The sequence below is a fragment of the Acanthamoeba castellanii genome (assembly GCF_000313135.1).
Source record: "Acanthamoeba castellanii str. Neff unplaced genomic scaffold scf7180000084763, whole genome shotgun sequence".
NCBI classification, from domain to species: domain Eukaryota; phylum Discosea; order Longamoebia; family Acanthamoebidae; genus Acanthamoeba; species Acanthamoeba castellanii.
The window spans coordinates 507814-526200 of NW_004457323.1; the positions used below are offsets into that span (position 1 = coordinate 507814).

Consider the following 18387-nt stretch of genomic DNA (forward strand, 5'->3'; position numbering starts at 1 on the left):
TATGCTGCCGATTGATGCACAGGGCAACTGGGCGTGGGCAACGACGAGCCAGTTGGTGTGGCCAAGTTGGCAGAGGACCTCACCAGCAAGCGCTTTCTGCAAATCGCTTGCGGTGGCCAGCACTCTGTGGGCTTGAATGGTACACCTGGCCTGCTCCTCCCATCCTTCGCGCATCCAGCTCGTGGCACTCTTTGCTTGAAGTCACTCGCCGCATGCACTTCGCACCGGGCACGATCGGGCTGTCGCTGATGTGTGCTCTCACACCTCTTCTGCTGCTTGTCGCTCTCAACAGAGCCGGGCGAGCTCTTCACATGGGGCAACAACGACTTTGGGCAACTGGGCCGCTCGGGCAGGCAGTTTGCGGCCCAGCGCGTCGAGGCCCTGGAGACCATGCGCATCGTTCAAGTCGCTGCAGGCGGTACCGCAAGCACACCACGCCACGACCACAATTGTGAGCTCTCTGCGCAAACGCTAATAAGTGACCACCTTCAGCGACGCACACGGCGGTGCTGAGCGAGAGCGGGCACGTCTACGCGTGGGGCCAAAATCACAAGGGCCAGGTGGGCACGGGCGACTACCAGGACTACTCGCGGCCCAAGCGGCTCAAGGCCGGCGACCAGACGGTGGCACAGGTCGTGTGCGGGAGCAACGTCACCGTGGCCCTCGCAGACAACGGCGAAGTCTACGCCTGCGGCGAAGGCATGAACGGACGTACGCGCACCGCACACCTCCGCATCACCAAGAAGCGAGCGAGAGGATCGGCGCTGGTGCATGTCTCACGCGTTTCTTTTTAGAACTGGGCACCGGCGAGGTGATACCGAAGAGCTCGCTCACGTTGGTGGCGCCGTTGACCGGCATACCCATCCGCCTGATCGCCGCCGGGACCACACACTGCATGGCATTGACCGGTACCCCACCACCACCACCACCAACGGGCTTTCGCTTCTTTCGTGTCAGACACTCACCTTCACTTCGTATTCAGTCTCGGGCAGCCTGTACTGCTGGGGAGGGTATATATGACATCTCCACGACAGCGCCAAGCAACATCTTACCAACCACTTGAATTTTTCTTTCTCTCACACAATTCAATAGCAATGCGTTTGGTCAACTGGGCCTGGGCGACAAGTCGGGCCGACCCCGGCCGTCGCTGCTCGCCTCCCTACACCGTCAGCATATCACGCATGTGTCATGCGGCGCCTTCCACACAGCTGCGACTTCAGGTGCGTTCGTGTATGTGCGTGCGCGCGTGTGGTGGTGCGTGTGCGTTCGCCCGTATCGGAGTGTTGGCCAACGTCGACTCGTCATGCCGCCCCAGAATCGGGGACACTCTACACCTGGGGCCAGGGTTCCTACGGCCAGCTCGGGCACGGTGTAGGACAAATGGAGTTGCAGCCTCGTGCCGTATTTGAGCTGCTGGGCACCAAGGTAGGCGTCGATCGTCTTCTTTGCGCCGTGTGTGTGTGTGTGTGTGTGTACGACAAACTCTTCATTCATCGTTTTTTCATGACTGGCCAAAGGTGGTCCATGTGGCGTGCGGGCGACTGCACACCGTGGCACTGGTGGAGGGACAGGTGGATGGCACCAGCCGCACCACAGCCTACGCCTGGGGCCTCGCCTCTAACCTGGTATCAGGCCTCTGTGCTCCCCCTGAGGCCTGGCGGCTGTTGTCTCCTTTCATGACCTGACCGTCGTGCGTGCGTGCGATTCGTGGATTAATCACCATTACAGGGGATCGGGGCGAAGGCCAACACGAATGTGCCCAAGAAGATCGACAACCCGGGGCTGCACCGCAGTGTGGTCGCGTTGAAGGACGTGGCGGCCACCGCGGCGGGCGACCACACCTTCCTCATACTCAAGCCCTCGGGCGCCTCTCCGTTCCTGCCACGCATGCTCTCACACCTCTCGTACGACTTCATCACACCTGAGCGCTTCGGCTGTTTCATCATTTGAAGTGTGTGTGCTTGTGTTGGTGTAGGTTGGCCTCTCTGAAGGCGCTGATCGCCAACAAGTCCCCGATGGAGCTCCAGGCCGCGCTCTCCCTCTTGTTCTCATCGTCCATGTGCATGAACGCTTCGTTTCTTGCCGTACGTTACCACGCCCCGTCTTCCCTCCCGACGCACAGCACGTAAGATCTAACTTGAGGCCTCCCATTCAGGCCAATCACATGGACACTGGCGAGGTCGACCCGGGCGTTGACCTCAACGCTGTCCGTGAGGCCTACTCAGTCATTCTGGCGCATGTATGCAACGCACGCACGCACGCACGCACGCACGGTCCAACGCTCAACCCGACCGTTTGTTGAATTCCTGCTTCAGGGTCGCGCTAATCCCGCGCTGTTGAACGCCTTCGGCAATGCCACGGCGCGCCTTGTAAACAAACTACCCTCAATCCCCAACCCGGCCAGGTACTCACTCCCCTAGTCTGCCCTTCCCGCGTGTGTGTCGTGCGTCGTGCGTCTTTCCACATCTCACCCACGACCGGCAGGCTGACCGAAAAGCTGCGTGTCTATATCATCATTTTCGAGGTAAGCGGTCCAACATCCTCATCTTTACACAAAGACAAGCCACGCTCAGAATATCTTTACATGTTTGGTTTAACTATGTGGCTATCAGAACCCGCTTTTCCTGGACACGTCCAAGAGCCACCTTGTGGTGGAGCGACTGTGCGCCGCGCTCCTCAAACTCAACGACCCCTCCAAGCAAATACTCTCCAACTGGTGGGCGCGGTGCGTTCTCCTCTCTCCCCGATTAAGGTGGCCATTAGCGTGCGAAAGGCTAATTGGGCGGTTGTGTGCGAAGGTTGCCAGCGGACCACTTCCAGAAGGTGGTCCGTATCGTGTCGGCCTACCTGTCGTTTCTCATCACCACCAAAGGCGCGCCCGACCAGCCGATCTTCTCCGCCACCCTCACCCTCGAATTCCTGTGTACGACACCGCCCCTCTTCCTTTCCCTCTTCTTTCTTTCCAGCTTCGCTGACCATATCGGCACGCGCCACCGCACACGCGCAGACAAGGCCAACGAGCAGGGCCGCATCGTGCCATACACCGAGTTCTACAACGCCGCGGTCTCCGAACGCGTCGACCTCGCCAAGGAATACAAGTAAGTTACTGCCCAGACCAACCCGCTGGTCATTCTCCACCTCGACAGCGTCGCGGTGCTCATTCTGTGCGCCTTGTGCGCGGCAATGCAGGACATGGAAGTCGGGGAACAAGCTCCTGTTCAGTCTGTGTCGCTACCCGTTCCTGTTCTCCACCACTGCCAAGATCAACATTCTCCACATTCACGCCGAGCACGAAATGAGGATCCAGGTCAATCAGGTGCACCGCTCGACCGACATCCTTCTTCTGCATCTTCTTCGCCTCTCATTGTCGCATTCTTCTCATGCCGTACGTGACACGTCGGCAGGCCTACGCGCAAGCGCTGAGCGGGGAGGACGGTACCCTTCCGGTGCTGGTCATCGTGGTCAGACGTCGGCTGCTCATCCAAGATGCCCTTGCCCAGGTGAGTGAACTCCCAACAAGCCACGACGCCTCCCCTACTGGTGTGGTCCATACCATTCAAAGCTCGCCAGCAAAGCCGCCTGTTCGCTCACTCTCGCGCCTTCGTCACAGTTGCTGGCGGCCTCGCCCCGAGACCTGAAGAAGCCGATCCGAGTCATTTTTGCAGGCGAGGAGGCCATCGACCAGGTACTGTGCCCAACAGCCACCCGACGACTATGTTGCCATTGGGCACAATCTCACGATTTTGTGTTGCGTGTGCGTGTTGCCTGTGCCTGTGCCTGTGCGTGTGCGTGTGCGTTGCGTGTTTCAAGGGTGGCGTGACAAAGGAGTTCTTCCATCTGGCCGTCCACGAGCTCTTTGATCCCAACTACGGCATGTTCACATGCCACGCCGAAAACACCACCTACTGGTACGTGCGCTTTCAGCTCCCAAGCACCGTGACTGTCGCTCGCTTCGAATCGAAGCTTGGCCGCACTTTGCTGATGGGCGGTTTTTGTTGGGTCGCGTGCAGGTTCAACCCTGGCTCGTTGGAAAACGAACAAAACTTCCGACTGGTCGGCTTGGTATATATCACCTCTTCCAATCGCCGCGCGCATCCCTTGAGTGCACCACCACCTCCACTCTAATCTCGTCAACGTTCGTACTCTCCAGATCCTTGGACTGGCCATCTACAACGGCGTCATCCTCGACATTCACTTCCCGATGGTGATCTACAAGCAGCTCCTTCAGGGAATTGAGGCGCCCGTCACTCTCGATGACCTCAAAGACGTACGCCCGCGTTTTATCAACCAAACCACGCACACGCACACGACGCATGCCGGCTAATTGATGCAATCACCCTGGCCCTGCAGGCATTCCCGACGCTGGGCAACAACCTGGAGAAGTTGCTCCACTACGACGGCAACGTCGAAGAGACCTTCGCTCTCAACTTTGGTAATAGCTCATCATCATCATTCATCATGTCTCTTGTTGATGACGATCCATTCCTCACGTGTTGTTGTTGGTCGTTCCTAACAGTGACGACGGAGGAGAGGTTCGGCGAGATGCTGGAACACGAGCTGAAGCCCGGCGGAAAGGACATGCCCGTCACCAACGACAATCGGCAGGGTACCTCTCGACGGACATGATCGCCGCTTCTCTCTCTCTCTCTCTGGCTCTGCTCTGCTGACTGCCACTAAACGACGTACGGACGTGTGTTGTTTCGCACAGAGTATGTGGATTTGTATGTGCGGTGGATACTGCGCGATAGCGTCCTGAGCCAGCTCAAGGCCTTCATCGACGGCTTCCGTCTCCTGCTCGACTCGGAAGTGCTCCAGGTAACCACGACACGACATGACATGATACGCACACGACACGACACGCAAGGCAAGGCAAGGCAAGGCACGACTAACTGCCTTTGGGTGCGCCTTGTCAGCTGTTCCGCCCGGAGGAGTTGGAGCTGCTGGTGTGCGGCAGTCAGGAGTGGGACCTCAGGGACCTGGAAAAGGTGACCCTCTACAAGGCGCCCTACACCGCCGAGCATCCCACCATCAGGTGCTCCCACCCCCCGCCCGCCCATCAACTTCATTGCTTTTGTCATCACTGACCGTCATCGTGCGTGTCGTGTCGTGTCGTGTCGTGTCGTGTCGTGCCGTGTCGTGTCGTGTCGTGTCGTGTCGTGTCGTGCCGTGTCGTGTCGTGTCGCGTCGTGCGGCAGGGCGTTCTGGCGTGTGGTGCACGAACTGCCGGTGGACCTGCAGAAGCGGCTCCTTTTCTTCTGCACGGGGTCCGACCGCGTGCCCGTCCAGGGTGCGCTCCCCGCCGGCCCACATCGCGTCCCTCTCTGGCGTTTGTTCACGGGCGAAACACTCACGCGCCCACTCACCCTTTGGGGCGAGGAAAGGCTTGGGCTCGATGAAGTTCGTGATACAGAGCATGGGCCAAGACAACGAGCACCTGCCCGCATCGCACACGTGCTTCAACATCCTCGACTTGCCCGTACCACTCCTCTCCTCTCATCAATCAGGCTCACCATCATCACCAATAACTGATGGTTGAAATGTGGTGTGTGACGTGTGGCCACAACAGGAATACAGCGACGAGGCCAAGCTCAAGGAGAAGCTCACCACGGCGCTCATGCACGCCGAGGGCTTCGGTCTCGTTTGATCGCACACCTCGCGGTATGCGGACACAAGTAAGTTTGAACTGAATGATCTATGAAATGTATTGACTCGCGGTCAAAGCAACAAAGCACAACAAAGTGGTGATGACAGAGAGAAGGAGAGAAGAAGTGACTTCAGACTGGGCTCTCGGTAGTCTCGGGCTGGGCCTGCACGATCAGGCGGCGCAGGCGAGGTTGGAGAGCACGGCCGACGGGAGGGCCTGCGAGGGCGACGAGGTCTGCACCACGATGCCGGCGCCCTGGCTGGCACCCACCAGTAGTGGGCCGAAGTTGAAGGCCACGTTGAAGACGTTGGTGTTGCCCTGTCGGTTGAGTTCCCACCACTGGGTGATGGTGGAGCCGGCCACGGGGAGGCCAAAGGTGAGCACGCCGCCGTTGAGCGGGCGCTGGCCGGTGTTGGTGATGGTGATGTCGAAGATCTGGAAGAACTGGTTGGGTCCCGTGGTCCAGCTGCCGCCGGCCGCCGCCGAGCGGGCCACGATGCTCACCGCGGCGTTGCACCCGGCCGCGGGCGAGGCCGAGGGCTGCGGGGAGGCCACGATGGTGGGCGAGGCCGAGGGCTGCGGAGTGGCCACGATGGTGGGCGAAGGCCCTCCCACGCAGTTGACCGAGACGAGGCGGGTCGTGGGCGGCACCTGAGAGCCGGCCGAGAGGGGCGTGCGCACGATGTAGCCGGCGCCCAGAGTGGCGCCCACCTCGATGTTGCCTCCCGGGTTACGCACGTTGAAGAGGTCCGAGGTGGCGCTCTGTCGCTCGAGGTTCCAGAACTGGGTGATGACCTGCTGCTGGTTGGAGGTGGTGTCGATGGCGATGACGGCCGAGCTGACCGGGCGCGAGCCAGAGTTGAGAAGGGTCAGGTCGTAGATCTGGAAGAAGAAGTCGCCCTCAGTCCAGGAGCCGCCGGCGCTGCTGGGGCGGGTGGTCTGCGACACCGACAGCTGGCACGGGGCCGGCGAGGCGACGATGGTGGGCGAAGCGCTGGGTGCGGTCACGGGGCTCGAGCTGGCCGACGGCGCAGTCACTGGGCTTGAGCTGGCCGACGGCGCCGCGGTCGGGCTGGCGCCGCCCGAGCACTGGACGGAGGCTACGGACAGGGGCGCCTGGGCGGACGACTCCCAGATGTAGCCCCAGTTGAAGGCTTGGCCGGAGGCGAGGCCGCCGTTGAGAATGACGTAGTCTGGCAGGTCGTAGACGCGGCTGGCGCCAGCCACCGGCTCCAGGCCCCAGACCTGGTCGATGGCGGTGGTGGGCGCGCCGAAGGCCACCTGGAGAGCGGTGACGGTCTCGGAGCCGGAGGAGACGATGCGGGCGTTCCACTGGGACATGGGTACGCCGCCGGCGCCGTTCCAGGCCGAGCCCAGCGACTGTTCGATCCGCACAGCGCAGTCGGCAGCGGTCAGGCAGAAGAGCGCGGCGAAGACCAGCAGGACGAGTTGGTGTTGTTGCTTCATGGCTGAAGAAGAACTGGTTCTCAGGTGGAAGTGTTGATGTTGAGGGTTGTTTGGTTGTTTGGTTGTTGCAGCTGATGAAGAATGGAGAGGGCGAGCTCAGCCTTTTACGTGGAGGTCTGACCAATCCCCTGCTGACCCGCCCACATTAAAGTTCCTCAGGCGTTCCATTGAAACCGGCCTCAAATTGCACTCACGAACTATGGACCCACTTAGCCGCGCCCGTACAGCACCACCTCAGGGTCATTGCTGTCCTCCTCCTGGCTTGGACGACCCGGGAGTTTTCGAGGCCCTGTCCCATTCCGCCCAGTCCTCCTTTCTTCGTTTCGAGTCCTGTCGCTCCACCTTACGCTCGCCACCCCAGGTCCACCATGTTCATGGCACCAACAAAAAGCACTTCTTTCAGCTTCACAGTACCTGCACCAACCATCAACTCTCACCATCGTCACCATCGTCACCACAAACTTCAGTGTCTTCCTTTGTTTATTTATTTATTTATTTACAGCTTGATCAAGCGTCATCAGAGGTAGAGGTTGGACGGCGGGGCCTTGGGGGTGAGGGCCGGGAGGGCCTTCATGACGGCCTTGCGCACCTCCTCGAGCTCGTCCTCGAGCTTCTCCAGCTCGGAGACGGAGATGGCGATGCCTGGCACCAGCTTCTCCAGCAGCTGCAGCAGCACGATCGCGGACTTGGCCGACGGGATGATCGTGCTCGTCGGCACCACGAGCCCCGTCACCTCCTGGTCCACCAACGCGGCCTCTGCCAAGATCGCACCTGCACACACTCCCAACGATGAGTAGTGGTTCGTGTCGCGTCGCGTTGCGTTGCGTCGTGTGCGTGCCGTGTGCGTGTGCGTGCCGTGTGCGTGTCGTGAAAGCCGCCGTACCAGTTACGCCGGAGATGACGCCATCGACGACCGGCACGCAGTCGAGCCCGCGCAGCTTCTGCGCGAGTGCGGGATCGGTGGTGACAAAGTGCACCTTGTCGCCGTAGAGCTTCCGCGCAATCGCCTCCTTCTTGTTGTCATCGCCATCATCGCCTCTCTTCTCCGCACTTCGCTCCTCGTCCTCCTCTCGCTTCTTCTTCTGCTTCTGCTTCTTTGATTCCTTCTTCGTCTTCGCCGCCTTCTTGTCGTCTTCCTTCTTCGTCGTCTCCTGCTCCTTCTTGCCCTTCTTCTGGTCCTTCTCGCCCTTGGACCCCTTCTTCCCGTTCTCGTGTCCTTCGCCTTCTTCGCTCTTCTTCTCCTCCTCTTCTTCTTGTGTTTGCTGCTCGTTCGTCTTTCCCTTTTCTTTTCCTTCTCTTCCTCCTCCTTCTTGGTGTGGGCCTCGGCCAGCTTAGAGTCGTCGATGAACGTGTGCATCCCCTCCTCCGCCGTTCCCTCCCCGTCCTCCTGCGCCAGCGACACCTCCTCGCCCGACTCCAGCTTGATCCTGTGCGTGTCGTGTCGTGTGCGTGTCGTGCCGTGCCGTGCCGTGTCGTGTCGTGCCGTGTCGTGTCGTGTCGTGTCGTGTCGTGTCGTGTGTCAGTTCCAGAGCTGATCGAATAAAGCGAGTAGGGTTCAGAAGTACGTGTCGCCGGTGGCCATGCCCTCGACGGTGTAGATCATAGGGCAGCGGTGCCTGCGAGCAAAGTCGTAGATGAGGTCGGCGACGGACCGGGCCACGACCTCGTCGAGGCTGATCTCGCAGACGAAGATGACGATGCCGCGGTTGCCGTAGATGCGGGCCGGGTGGGAGGGCTGCTCGCACTGCACCGTCGCCACCGAGGGGATGCTGAGGGACTTCAGCACTCCCACCAGCGGCAGGCCCATCGACTTGACCAGCTGCATTCCTGCATTCCACATGGGTCAGTGTCATGACGTCGCCAAGCGGCTGTGCATGCGGTGGTGCGTGTGCGGTGGTGCGTGCGATTGAGGGAGGAGGTACCAGCGAGGACGGACACGACGCCGGTGGAGGGGAAGGCGTCGACGATGGGCGCGCCGTCGCAGTCGATGTTGGTGAACTCGACGAGCGTGACGTCGGCCCGGGTGACTTCGGTCAGCGGACGGGTGCGTTTGATGATGCCGGTGTAGTCCTCCTCCTTCTTGGGGGCCGGCTTGCCCCCCTGCGCGCAGTCCTTCTTGAGGCAGGCGCCACTGCTGGCCAGCAGAGAAGCAGTTGCCAAACTTTCAGCCGACATTGTTTGTTGATGAACGAACTACTAGTAGGAATGGATAGGTAAGGTGTGAGGTGGTGCAAGGTGTGCTGAAAGATGAGGAAGTGCTGAGCTGTACCGTTTTTGTGGCCGACGCTGGCATTTCCCGTGTGTGTATATAAGATTTCATTGAGATTTCGCCGCTGTTTTGTCAAACGTTGGCTCGCCCCAATCACCACCGAACATGCTGCCTCCAGGTCACTGTTTATTGAAAAACATCAACAATGCAAGGAGGGCGTACGAGAGAAAGCTTGAGGTCCACTGAGCGTTACCACCCGTACTTGCCCCAGGTCTCGGACTTTGTCTTCCGGGCGTTGGCGCGCTGGTTGAGGAGCTCCATCTCCCTCTGCTTGGCCTCGTAGGCGAGCGACGTGATCTGGTGCTTGCGCTTCTGCATTCCCATCGGACGATCCTTGGCCGACACACTCTGTGTGCACCGTTCACAACGAACGAACGTCAGCAAGGCTCGAGCCCACGAGCTGTTGTTGAGTCGAGCCATGCGTGTCGTCGTGCCGTGCTGGAAGGGGAGAGGTACCGAAGTGGCCTTGGCGAGGTTCTCCTGGATGAACTCCTTGCTCCAGCCGGTCTTGTCGGTGATCTGGGCCTGGCTCACGTCCACGATCTTGGCGCCCTTCGTCAGGTGCTCCCATTCTCGCGTAAACTGCAAGTTGTAGACGGGGGGGGGGGTAATGAGTAAATGGCGCACAGCCAGGTGATCGAGAAGAGTTGTGAAGATGCTGCAGACCTCTGGTGGAGGCTCCGGCAAGTCGCCCAACGAGGCCTGAGGCTGCGCTTGCTGCTGCTGAGAATAGTCCCACCCGGCCTGGTGCGCATCAAACGGATTGGGTAACGTTAGCACTTCTCCTCCCGCAAGCGGCACGTAGCAGCAACGCGTAGCAGAAACTGAAGGTGTCGGCGCTTCTCACCTGCGCGTATCCCTGTTGCTGGTAGCCGTATTGGTAGTAGGCCTCGTAGCCCGGGTAGGCCCCGTATGCGGCGGCGTCGTATGTGCCTGCGGCAGCGTACTCTACTGCGGGCGCGGGAGCGGGAGCAGGCGATGGCGCGGCGGTCTGTTGGTGCGGATGGTGGGCAGAGGACGGCGCAGACGGTGCTGCACGCAGCGAACGCGGCGGCTGTCGAGGGGCGCCCTGTCCCTCGTTTCCTGTTGTTGTCGATGCTGCGGGCTTTGCCGCTTCACCTTTGTCGCTACTCGGCGTGCTTGTGCTCGAGTCGCTCTTGTCCTCCGCGTTCTCCATCTGACGTCGGACCACTGCGGCCGGGGTGGCCATGCGCTGGCGCTTGGCTGGGGTGGGGTTCTTCGGTGCCGGCAGGAGCGCAGAGAGGCCCGACGGCTTGGGTGCCTCGGGGAGGGCGGGTCCGCTCTGGTGCATGAACTCGTCCTCGTACTTGCCTCGCAGGGCCTCCTTGGAGATGGGCAGCATCAGCGAGACCGTGCGCTTCCCCTTGCCCTTCGAAGTTTCATCCTTTGTGATGCTGCTCGATATCGATGATGCAGAGGGAGGCGGTAGGCGAGAAAAGAGGGAAGAAGATGCAGAGGCCGTGGCCGAAGAAGAAGGCGCTGGCAACTTGGAGAAGAGATATGAGGAGGGCTTGGGCGATGGCGTACTGGAGGTAGATTTGGGGGGGGGGGATTAGAATAAAATGATAACGGAAACATCAATCGCGTGTACCTTGCCTCAGCTGCGGCTTGCACATCTTCCTTCTGTGTCTCATCTTCGTCGTCGCTGCTGCCGTAGCCGGCCAAGAGGAGATCCATCCTTAGGCCTCGTGTGTTTTTTTAATTTGTTTTTATTCTTGTCTCGAACGTTTTCATTTGAAATCGAAAATGTCGAAAATCTTCCCAATCGAATTTCGGGTACTTACGTTATGAATGAGGGCTCGCGGCCGTTCTAATGCCACTCCGCCTTCTCCCCAGTCGCTCACTAACACAATTTAGGGCCTGAAGGCCACACGCAGACACCCTCATCACTGCAAATTCCTTCCTCCCATCGCGGCTGGGTCCTGCACTTGATCGCCACGCACAGACCAAATTCGGTGAACTATTTTTGTCCCTAATTTTCCTTTTTATTTTCCTTGACATATTTTTGTGATTTCTCGAAATGTCATACAGTCGCTGGATAAGGTCCATCCAGGCCTTGCACGATAGCGGCTGCTCTCCCCCGCCGTACTCCCTTTGAGTCAAGATCAACTTCCTCTCGATCCGTGTTGTGCTATCGTCTTCCGGTCCTCTCTTGGGGCTGCAGGACGTGCGTTTGGCAGTTTCCCACAGACCTAAATTTCGCTACAGTGAGACTCGAACTGCACCTCCCACAAAACACAAAAACACAAACCATTCCAATAAGCTTTTGCCGTTTCGTCATTTGCCTTCTTCGAAGGGTTTGAGTGCTGCGATTGGGAGCTGGTCAGTCCACCGTAACGGATAAATTGCCCCTTCCTCCTGTTGTCTTTTATTCTTTATTCGCACTCTCCCCACCTACAATCACTTTCCTCCCTACCCCGCCCACACTACCACCATGCCGAGAGAACCCATCCCGCGTCGGGCCAAGGAGGTGAAGCGCGAGCCCACGGACTACGTGTCGCTCATCCAGCCGGCCTTCCAGCCGTCGCAGGTGGTCGGCCACCGCAAGAAGGAGGAGGAAGCCAAGAAGGAGGCGGCGACCAAGAGCGCGGCCACGCCCAAGAAGAAGCTGACCCAGAAGCAGCGCAACGGGAAGCCCACCTATGCGAGGATGATTGCGAACGCTCTCGTCCATCTTCAGGAGAGGACCGGCTCGAGCGGCCCCGCTATCGCCAAGCACATCGAGGCCAACTACGGCAAGAACCTTCCCGATAACTTCAAGATCTTCCTCCGTCGCGCATTGAAGAACGCCGTCGATGAGGGCATTCTGAGGCACGAGGGCGCGCGCTACCGTCTCTCGAGCTCGGGCAAGTACAAGCTCGGTCTCAAGAAGAGGAAGAAGGCCCCCAAGAAGAAGTCCTCCTCCTCGTCGTCGTCGTCTTCGAGCAAGAAGAGGAAGTCGAGCTCTTCGTCGTCGCGCTCGAAATCGCCCAGCCGATCGAGCAAGAAGTCGTCGAAGGACAAGAAAAAGAAGAAGACCAAGAGCAGCAGCAGCTCCTCCTCATCCTCCTCTTCGTCTTCTTCCAAGGCGAAGGAGGCCAAGAAGCCGTCTTCTCGTTCGACTCGATCCTCCTCGTCGTCGCGCTCTTCCTCATCGTCGTCCTCGTCTTCTAAGTCGTCCGAGCCCAAGCTGACGCCCGCCGGCTACGATCACTACTGGCAGTTCCAGGAAGGTAGCCGTTGGCTTCCGTACGATGCGACGGCCTCGGACGTCGTCGAGAAGGCATACCTCGATTACAAGAAGAACCCCGGCATGTGCGACGTCCGCGCCGTCAAGAGCGGTCAGTGGCAGTACCAGGTCGATTTCCTCAACAACAAGCAGACCGTACGTCTATTCCCTAATCTCCTCCATTTCCTTCCTTTCATTCGCGTCTAATTCCTTCGCATTCGCTTCTTTTCTCAACAGAACATTCAGCATGAGAACCACACCGTGAGGTCCATTCGTCGTGTAGCAGTAGGCAAGGAGTCTCCCTAAACGAGAGGAGAGGCGAAGAAGAAGAAGGAGGATTGGCTTGTACATAGGCGGCTGCTCATTCTCATTCGATCACAACTCAATGAAAAGAAAAATAAACAAATCCAAGATCTAAAGAAAAAATGGTCCATTGCTTACTCTTGGCGCCCTTTCACGTGACCGTTGCGAGACGTTGAGGTTGGTGAGCACCTGAATTCTATTGCGTGGCGGGAAGGGGCGCAAAAGTGATGGCATCACCCTCCATGCCGTCGATCACAGCCAAGGACACAATTGGCACCTCTGTGAGCTTGGAAAGGAGTTCGCGACCGCCCTGTTGGTGCATGCAGGTAGGGGCGTCAGATACGAGGGCATTGCCGAGGAGAGAAGTCATAGCGATACCTCAAAGCTCTTTTCCACAAGGGCGCCGATGCCCACCAGCTTGGCGCCAGCTTGCTCGATGAGGTTCATGAGCGCTCGAATGGTGGTACCGGAAGCTGTGGCAGAAAGGTGCGACAGAGGAGTGAGGTCATGATACACGGAGAGGTGAGCTCACCTCCACAATCGGAGTGCGCACCCAAGAAGTCGTCGATGAGGAGTACGTTGTCCTCAGCCTTGAGGTACTCTTGTGAAACAAAAAGTGACACAGACCCTCCTTTCTGTATTTGCGTGAGTGAGTGCGTGAGGGAAGGGCGGGAACAAGAAGGAGCGGACCGTGTGAGAAACAGATTCTGTGGTGAGGAAGTGGTCCATTGTAATGGGGCGCTTGCCAGAACGGCAGTAGATGACGGGGCAACCCAACTCAAGGCCTACACTCACATGGACAATGATGATATGAGGCTACAAAGTCACAGGCTCCATCCAATCTTAGAAGAATGACGCACCAGTCATGAGTGAAGGGGCGACGCCAGAGGTTTCCACGGTGAGGATCTTGGTCACGCCCATGCCCTGCACAGGAGAACAAGGATGAGGTGAGAACGCGAGATGTACGTTTCTGTGGCAAGAGGTAAAGGTACCTTGAACCGGTCCGCGAGCTCGCCAGCACATGAACGCATCAAAACAGGATCGATCATGTGATTGATAAATCCCTGCGGAGATGAGATAAATTAAATTGTCAACGGCGATCAGTGAACGGATTCTACTGGGCGGAGAACAACATCATACATCGACTTTCAAAATGCCTCGGCCCAGGTTGCGGCCGTCCTTGGCAATGCGATCGCGGAGCTGTAGGGCCATCTTCTTTGGGGGTGTTGCCCCAAAAAATAAAAGAGTATTTTATTTCGTTAAATAGTCTCCATCGAAGCACAAATCGTGCAACTCGTAAGGCGGAAGAGGCAAGCGAAGAATCGAAATCCCCGAAATGTGGCGATTCGCACACATTTTCCCGACCTAACGGAGATCGCTTGTTCTGGCAGCACGCTTGGTCTCGGGTGTGAGGGGAACACGCACCAACCGGCAGAATGGGAACTTTTTTTGGCCTATCGCTTCCTCTGTTGGCGCGGTTGTTGTTTGGGGAGCCAGCTGTGGCGTGTGCGGCGTGCCTGGCCCGCAGAGGCACAGCCTCATCAAATGGGCGAGCTGATGGGCTTTCGCCGCAAACACAGAGCGGCGCCGAGACTTTGGCGTCTTTTTGCCTTGTTTGGGGTCGTGCACACCAAGCACCCAGATCGACGACGTTGTGTCCTTGGGCTCCTTTGTGGGACCGATCACGCCCCAACAATCACGCCAACCTCAACACTCTTTCGACGTTCTTGACAAGCAAGCATCGCATTTCCATGGAAATCGCTCGTGTCTCCGCGCCACGAAAACGCTCCGAGCAACCGACCGCCACAAACCTGCAAATCAGGCGAAATCCCGGCTCCCGCCACTCGTGTCGCCCGCAACGGCGTATCCGGAGGCACGTTGCCCGGTCGCTGCCAGGAAACAGGATGGAATTTCATCCAACTCCATCCGGTTCTTAGAAACGGCGGGAAAAATTGGGCGGCATAAAAGGCGGCGCCACATCAGCGGCACAATTCGAACTTTTTTCCACGACCCCGACGACACGCACACAACCGAGTGCCACCTCTGGTCTCTCGCGCTTCCCTTTTAGTCGGAAGTAGAAGAAGAAAACTCGACACACAAACACAAGCCACGTAGCGGGCACATCTTCGACTCCTCGCACAACACATCTGCACAACGCATCAGACAACTTCACAACTTTCACCACACACAATTTCGACTTCAATCTCGGAAAAGATGCAGCACGCACAACAGCAGCCGACTATGCCCGTACTCGGCAACTACCTCCTCTCGGACAAGGTCCTCGGCCGGGGCTCGAACGCCTCGGTCTACCTGGGCTTCTCGCGCCACTCGCCCAGCAAGAAGGTGGCGGTGAAGATCGTCGAGAAGAAGGCCCTCTCCGAGGAAAAGCGGAAGGAGCTCAACCAGGAGATCGACATCCTGCAGAGCCTCCAGGCCCACCCCAGCATTATCCAGCTCCTCGACGTCTACGAGGACGAGGCTCGCGTCTTCCTCGTCTTCGAGCACAAGTCGTGCGACCTCTACACCTTCATCCGCAAGAACCGCCCGCTCTCGGCGGAGACCATCCGCGTCATCTTCAAGCAAATCGTCGACGCCGTCGAGTTCTGCCACAACAACAAGGTCGCCCACCGCGATCTCAAGATCGAAAACGTGCTCGTCGATGAGCACAGCCTCGAGGTCTCGCTCTGCGACTTTGGCTTCGCTACGCGCTTCGAGACCGACAAGCCCCTCACCAAGTGGTGCGGTTCGCCGCACACCGTCGCGCCCGAGATCATCTTGCGTCAGCCCTACAACCCGGTCGCCGTCGACACCTGGGCGCTCGGCAGCATCCTCTACGCGCTCCTCTGCGGTTCGTTCCCCTTCCAGGCCAAGAGCTTCAAGGAGATCTTCCAGCGCACCACGGTCGGCATGGTCCACCCCTTCCCCAACTTCGTCTCCCAGAGCGCGCGCGACCTCGTCACCCGCATCCTCAAGACCCGACCCGACAAGAGGCCCACCACCGCGGAGGTCCAGTCGCACCCCTTCCTCCTCGCCGTCGACAGCGAGTGAGCGCGCATCGGCCGATGGCCACCATCATGATGTACCAACTACGACCACCACTACCACGACCACCTCCACCCGTGCGAGAGCGCGAGTGGTGGACGCCCCGACACCCGACTGCGACGACGTCTGAGAGACGAAGAACGACACGCAGCTCGCGACCGATCGCCTTCCCAACCGCGCCGAACATCATCGGACGACGGGCCGCCTGTGTCGATGCAGAGGCAACGACACGAGAGCGGCTCACAACTTCACACCGCGAGAGGGAAGCTCAACTCCAAACCACCAACGACGGGCCTTCTACATTTCGACATCTCCCCGACGACTCGGGTCAGCGCCTTCAACGAGGGAGGAGGACGCAGGACCTGCAGCCAGCCGTGGGAACTATTTCTATTTCTATTCTCTGTCCCAACACCATGTCCATACACATATTTGTAATTACTATTGTACATCACCATCTAAACAAATAGAAACATACCTTACCGAAACTCTTTACGTGCCACACTTCCAAGCCCACCGCCACCTTCCAATTTATTGATCCTCTTCTTTGGTCTTTGTAGACTTCCTCATTGACCAACGTTGACTGAGGCGGCCAAGGTCCCAACATTTCCAGCTTTCTGGTTCCCCAAGACGGAAATGGTCGCAAAATTGTGTTTATTTACAAACAATTGATGAAGGTGGCTGCGCTCGTGTTGGTCTGGGCCACTCTGTCCCTTGCCTCAACGAGCTGGGTCGCCGTCGTTTCTCTTTCAAGCTTGAGAGCTCTCTTCCTTTCTCCTTCCTGGGCGAACTAGTTCTCATCCATGAGCCACGAGGAGAAGGTGCCGGCGGGGTCCGTTGGCGTGTAGGCCTTATCTTCGAAGCCGTAGGTGAGGGCGTCCATGAGCTCGAACCAGCCAGCCTCGAGCCCGCCAAGCAGGCTGTCCATGAGGGTCGGGGCGCTGTCGTCCCCGGTGGTGGCAAAGACAGAGGCCGGGCTGGAGTAGGCGATGGTGGTCATGGCGTAAGAAACGTGGTAGGGTACGCGCGACGCTTGGTTGTGTGCGAGGGTGAGAGTGTGATGTGAACTGCGCACTCACGCCGCTCTTATGCACTCCGCGACCCTTCATTACCGCTCCTCGCCTTGGGACGGTTGGCCACGCACATGACGTAGGCTTGGGACGTGAGGGACGAGGGACACCAGAAACAAGAGAGGTTGCAGCTTCCCCCTTCCGCACTTTTTCCTGGGCCACCGCCCGTGCGACTGTGTGGTTCTTCGGACCTCGGTGTCGTGATGACGACAACTCCCTTGTTTGTGGCTATCTTTTCAACAAGTGCGGGAAGAATGATTGGAATGTTGACATGTTTGGAATGTAGGGAGTTCCGCACCACTGGTCTCTCCAGGTTGGAGTTTTCTTTTTGATTTCCTCCCAATGAATAGGGACTGCTGTGGGGCTGACGTGGGAGAATCGATCTTGCCGCGAGATGGATGAGGGAGCTGTAGGGATGTTGGGGTCGCCGACCGACGCGTCGGCCCTTGATTCAAGTCAATCACTAGAAGACACAACCCAAGAAACCCTGCCCTCGCACGAATCGCCTAAATCTGTAGAATTTGAGGACGAAACACTTCAATTCGAGCATCACGAGCAACAAGAGGAGCAAGAAGACCCACGTCCACATACAGAAACAGAAGGGGAAGACATGCATGTCGTGGGCAGAGCACTTCATTCGGCGGCGAATGATGTCGCGGCTACATCTCCCCGCTACGAGCTTGCTCGAGGAATCGACGAACGCACATTCGACGGCAACCCTGAGGACCACAACACCAACCACGACCTCTCTGCGGCGCTCTACTCGTCGTCGCCATCGTCGTTGTCCTCTTCTGCCCCAACCACCACCTCGTCTCAAGGAGGTTGGGGATGGAGCTCGCTCTCGCGTAGCATGAACTTCGTGCCAACGCGATTCTACTCCTCCAACACCACGGGCCACGACCGACCTGAAGACGAGCAGACGGCCCTCGACGCCGAGCAAGCGCTGACGTCCAAGCTCTCCTCCGCCACCCACCTCGTTGTCCTTGCACATGGCCTTCATGGCGGTAAACCCTCCACCTCTGGTTCGTGCTTGGTCTTGTCCCGTTCTTTGCTCATCACGCGTGTGCATTCTCGTCGTGCTCTGGTCAATGGCTTGCAGGTGTTGGCGACCTGGTGCGCGTCGCTGGCGTTCTGACCGCCACCTATGGAGACACTCTTGCTGTCGTACGTTCTCCTTTCGTCTCTCTCTCCCTCTCTCTTAAGACGGAGTGCTCACCCTCTTCACGCTGGAGCACAGTTGATCGCCAAGTCCAACCACGGCTTCCTGGCCACGCACGAAGGCGTCGACGTGGGAGGTGAGCGTCTGGGCAAGGAGGTACAACGCGCTAGACCACCTGCAGACTCTTCCAAACGCAGCGTGCTCATG

At 58.5% G+C, this 18387-nt stretch overlaps 8 protein-coding genes and 1 pseudogene across 8 annotated transcripts; 4 read left to right on the forward strand and 5 right to left on the reverse strand.

The window, feature by feature from the left end:
* Positions 1–390: 390 nt before the first annotated feature.
* ACA1_245640 lies at positions 391–5644 on the forward strand (annotated as a pseudogene).
* Positions 5645–5815: 171 nt separating this feature from the next.
* ACA1_245650 (carbohydrate binding domain cbm49 protein) lies at positions 5816–7111 on the reverse strand (the record flags this gene model as incomplete). The annotated part of the gene is made up of 1 exon (XM_004335427.1): positions 5816–7111. One exon carries the CDS (start codon positions 7109–7111, stop codon positions 5816–5818), a length of 1296 nt encoding a protein of 431 aa, XP_004335475.1.
* Positions 7112–7628: 517 nt separating this feature from the next.
* ACA1_245660 (uncharacterized protein) lies at positions 7629–9286 on the reverse strand (the record flags this gene model as incomplete). Its single annotated transcript, XM_004335428.1, has 5 exons — positions 7629–7882; positions 7995–8407; positions 8461–8538; positions 8677–8938; positions 9034–9286. The coding sequence occupies 5 exons, from the start codon at positions 9284–9286 to the stop codon at positions 7629–7631; spliced, it is 1260 nt and encodes a 419-aa protein (XP_004335476.1).
* Positions 9287–9569: 283 nt separating this feature from the next.
* On the reverse strand, positions 9570–11078 carry ACA1_245670 (uncharacterized protein; the record flags this gene model as incomplete). Its single annotated transcript, XM_004335429.1, has 6 exons — positions 9570–9728; positions 9837–9962; positions 10008–10124; positions 10228–10331; positions 10428–10795; positions 10993–11078. The coding sequence occupies 6 exons, from the start codon at positions 11076–11078 to the stop codon at positions 9570–9572; spliced, it is 960 nt and encodes a 319-aa protein (XP_004335477.1).
* A 757-nt stretch (positions 11079–11835) lies between these two features.
* Positions 11836–12915, forward strand: ACA1_245680 (linker histone H1 and H5 domain containing protein; the record flags this gene model as incomplete). Its single annotated transcript, XM_004335430.1, has 2 exons — positions 11836–12765; positions 12847–12915. The coding sequence occupies 2 exons, from the start codon at positions 11836–11838 to the stop codon at positions 12913–12915; spliced, it is 999 nt and encodes a 332-aa protein (XP_004335478.1).
* A 193-nt stretch (positions 12916–13108) lies between these two features.
* On the reverse strand, positions 13109–14124 carry ACA1_245690 (xanthine phosphoribosyltransferase; the record flags this gene model as incomplete). Its single annotated transcript, XM_004335431.1, has 7 exons — positions 13109–13222; positions 13291–13385; positions 13466–13547; positions 13603–13697; positions 13773–13836; positions 13905–13976; positions 14053–14124. 7 exons carry the CDS (start codon positions 14122–14124, stop codon positions 13109–13111), a joined length of 594 nt encoding a protein of 197 aa, XP_004335479.1.
* Positions 14125–15126: 1002 nt separating this feature from the next.
* On the forward strand, positions 15127–15960 carry ACA1_245700 (protein kinase domain containing protein; the record flags this gene model as incomplete). Its single annotated transcript, XM_004335432.1, has 2 exons — positions 15127–15405; positions 15451–15960. 2 exons carry the CDS (start codon positions 15127–15129, stop codon positions 15958–15960), a joined length of 789 nt encoding a protein of 262 aa, XP_004335480.1.
* A 781-nt stretch (positions 15961–16741) lies between these two features.
* On the reverse strand, positions 16742–17060 carry ACA1_245710 (uncharacterized protein; the record flags this gene model as incomplete). Its single annotated transcript, XM_004335433.1, has 2 exons — positions 16742–16983; positions 17027–17060. 2 exons carry the CDS (start codon positions 17058–17060, stop codon positions 16742–16744), a joined length of 276 nt encoding a protein of 91 aa, XP_004335481.1.
* A 355-nt stretch (positions 17061–17415) lies between these two features.
* Positions 17416–18333, forward strand: ACA1_245720 (uncharacterized protein; the record flags this gene model as incomplete). The annotated part of the gene is made up of 3 exons (XM_004335434.1): positions 17416–18025; positions 18121–18185; positions 18259–18333. Coding segments are annotated over 3 exons (750 nt in total), but the record flags the coding sequence as incomplete, so codon positions are not given.
* Between the last annotated feature and the right edge of the window lie 54 nt (positions 18334–18387).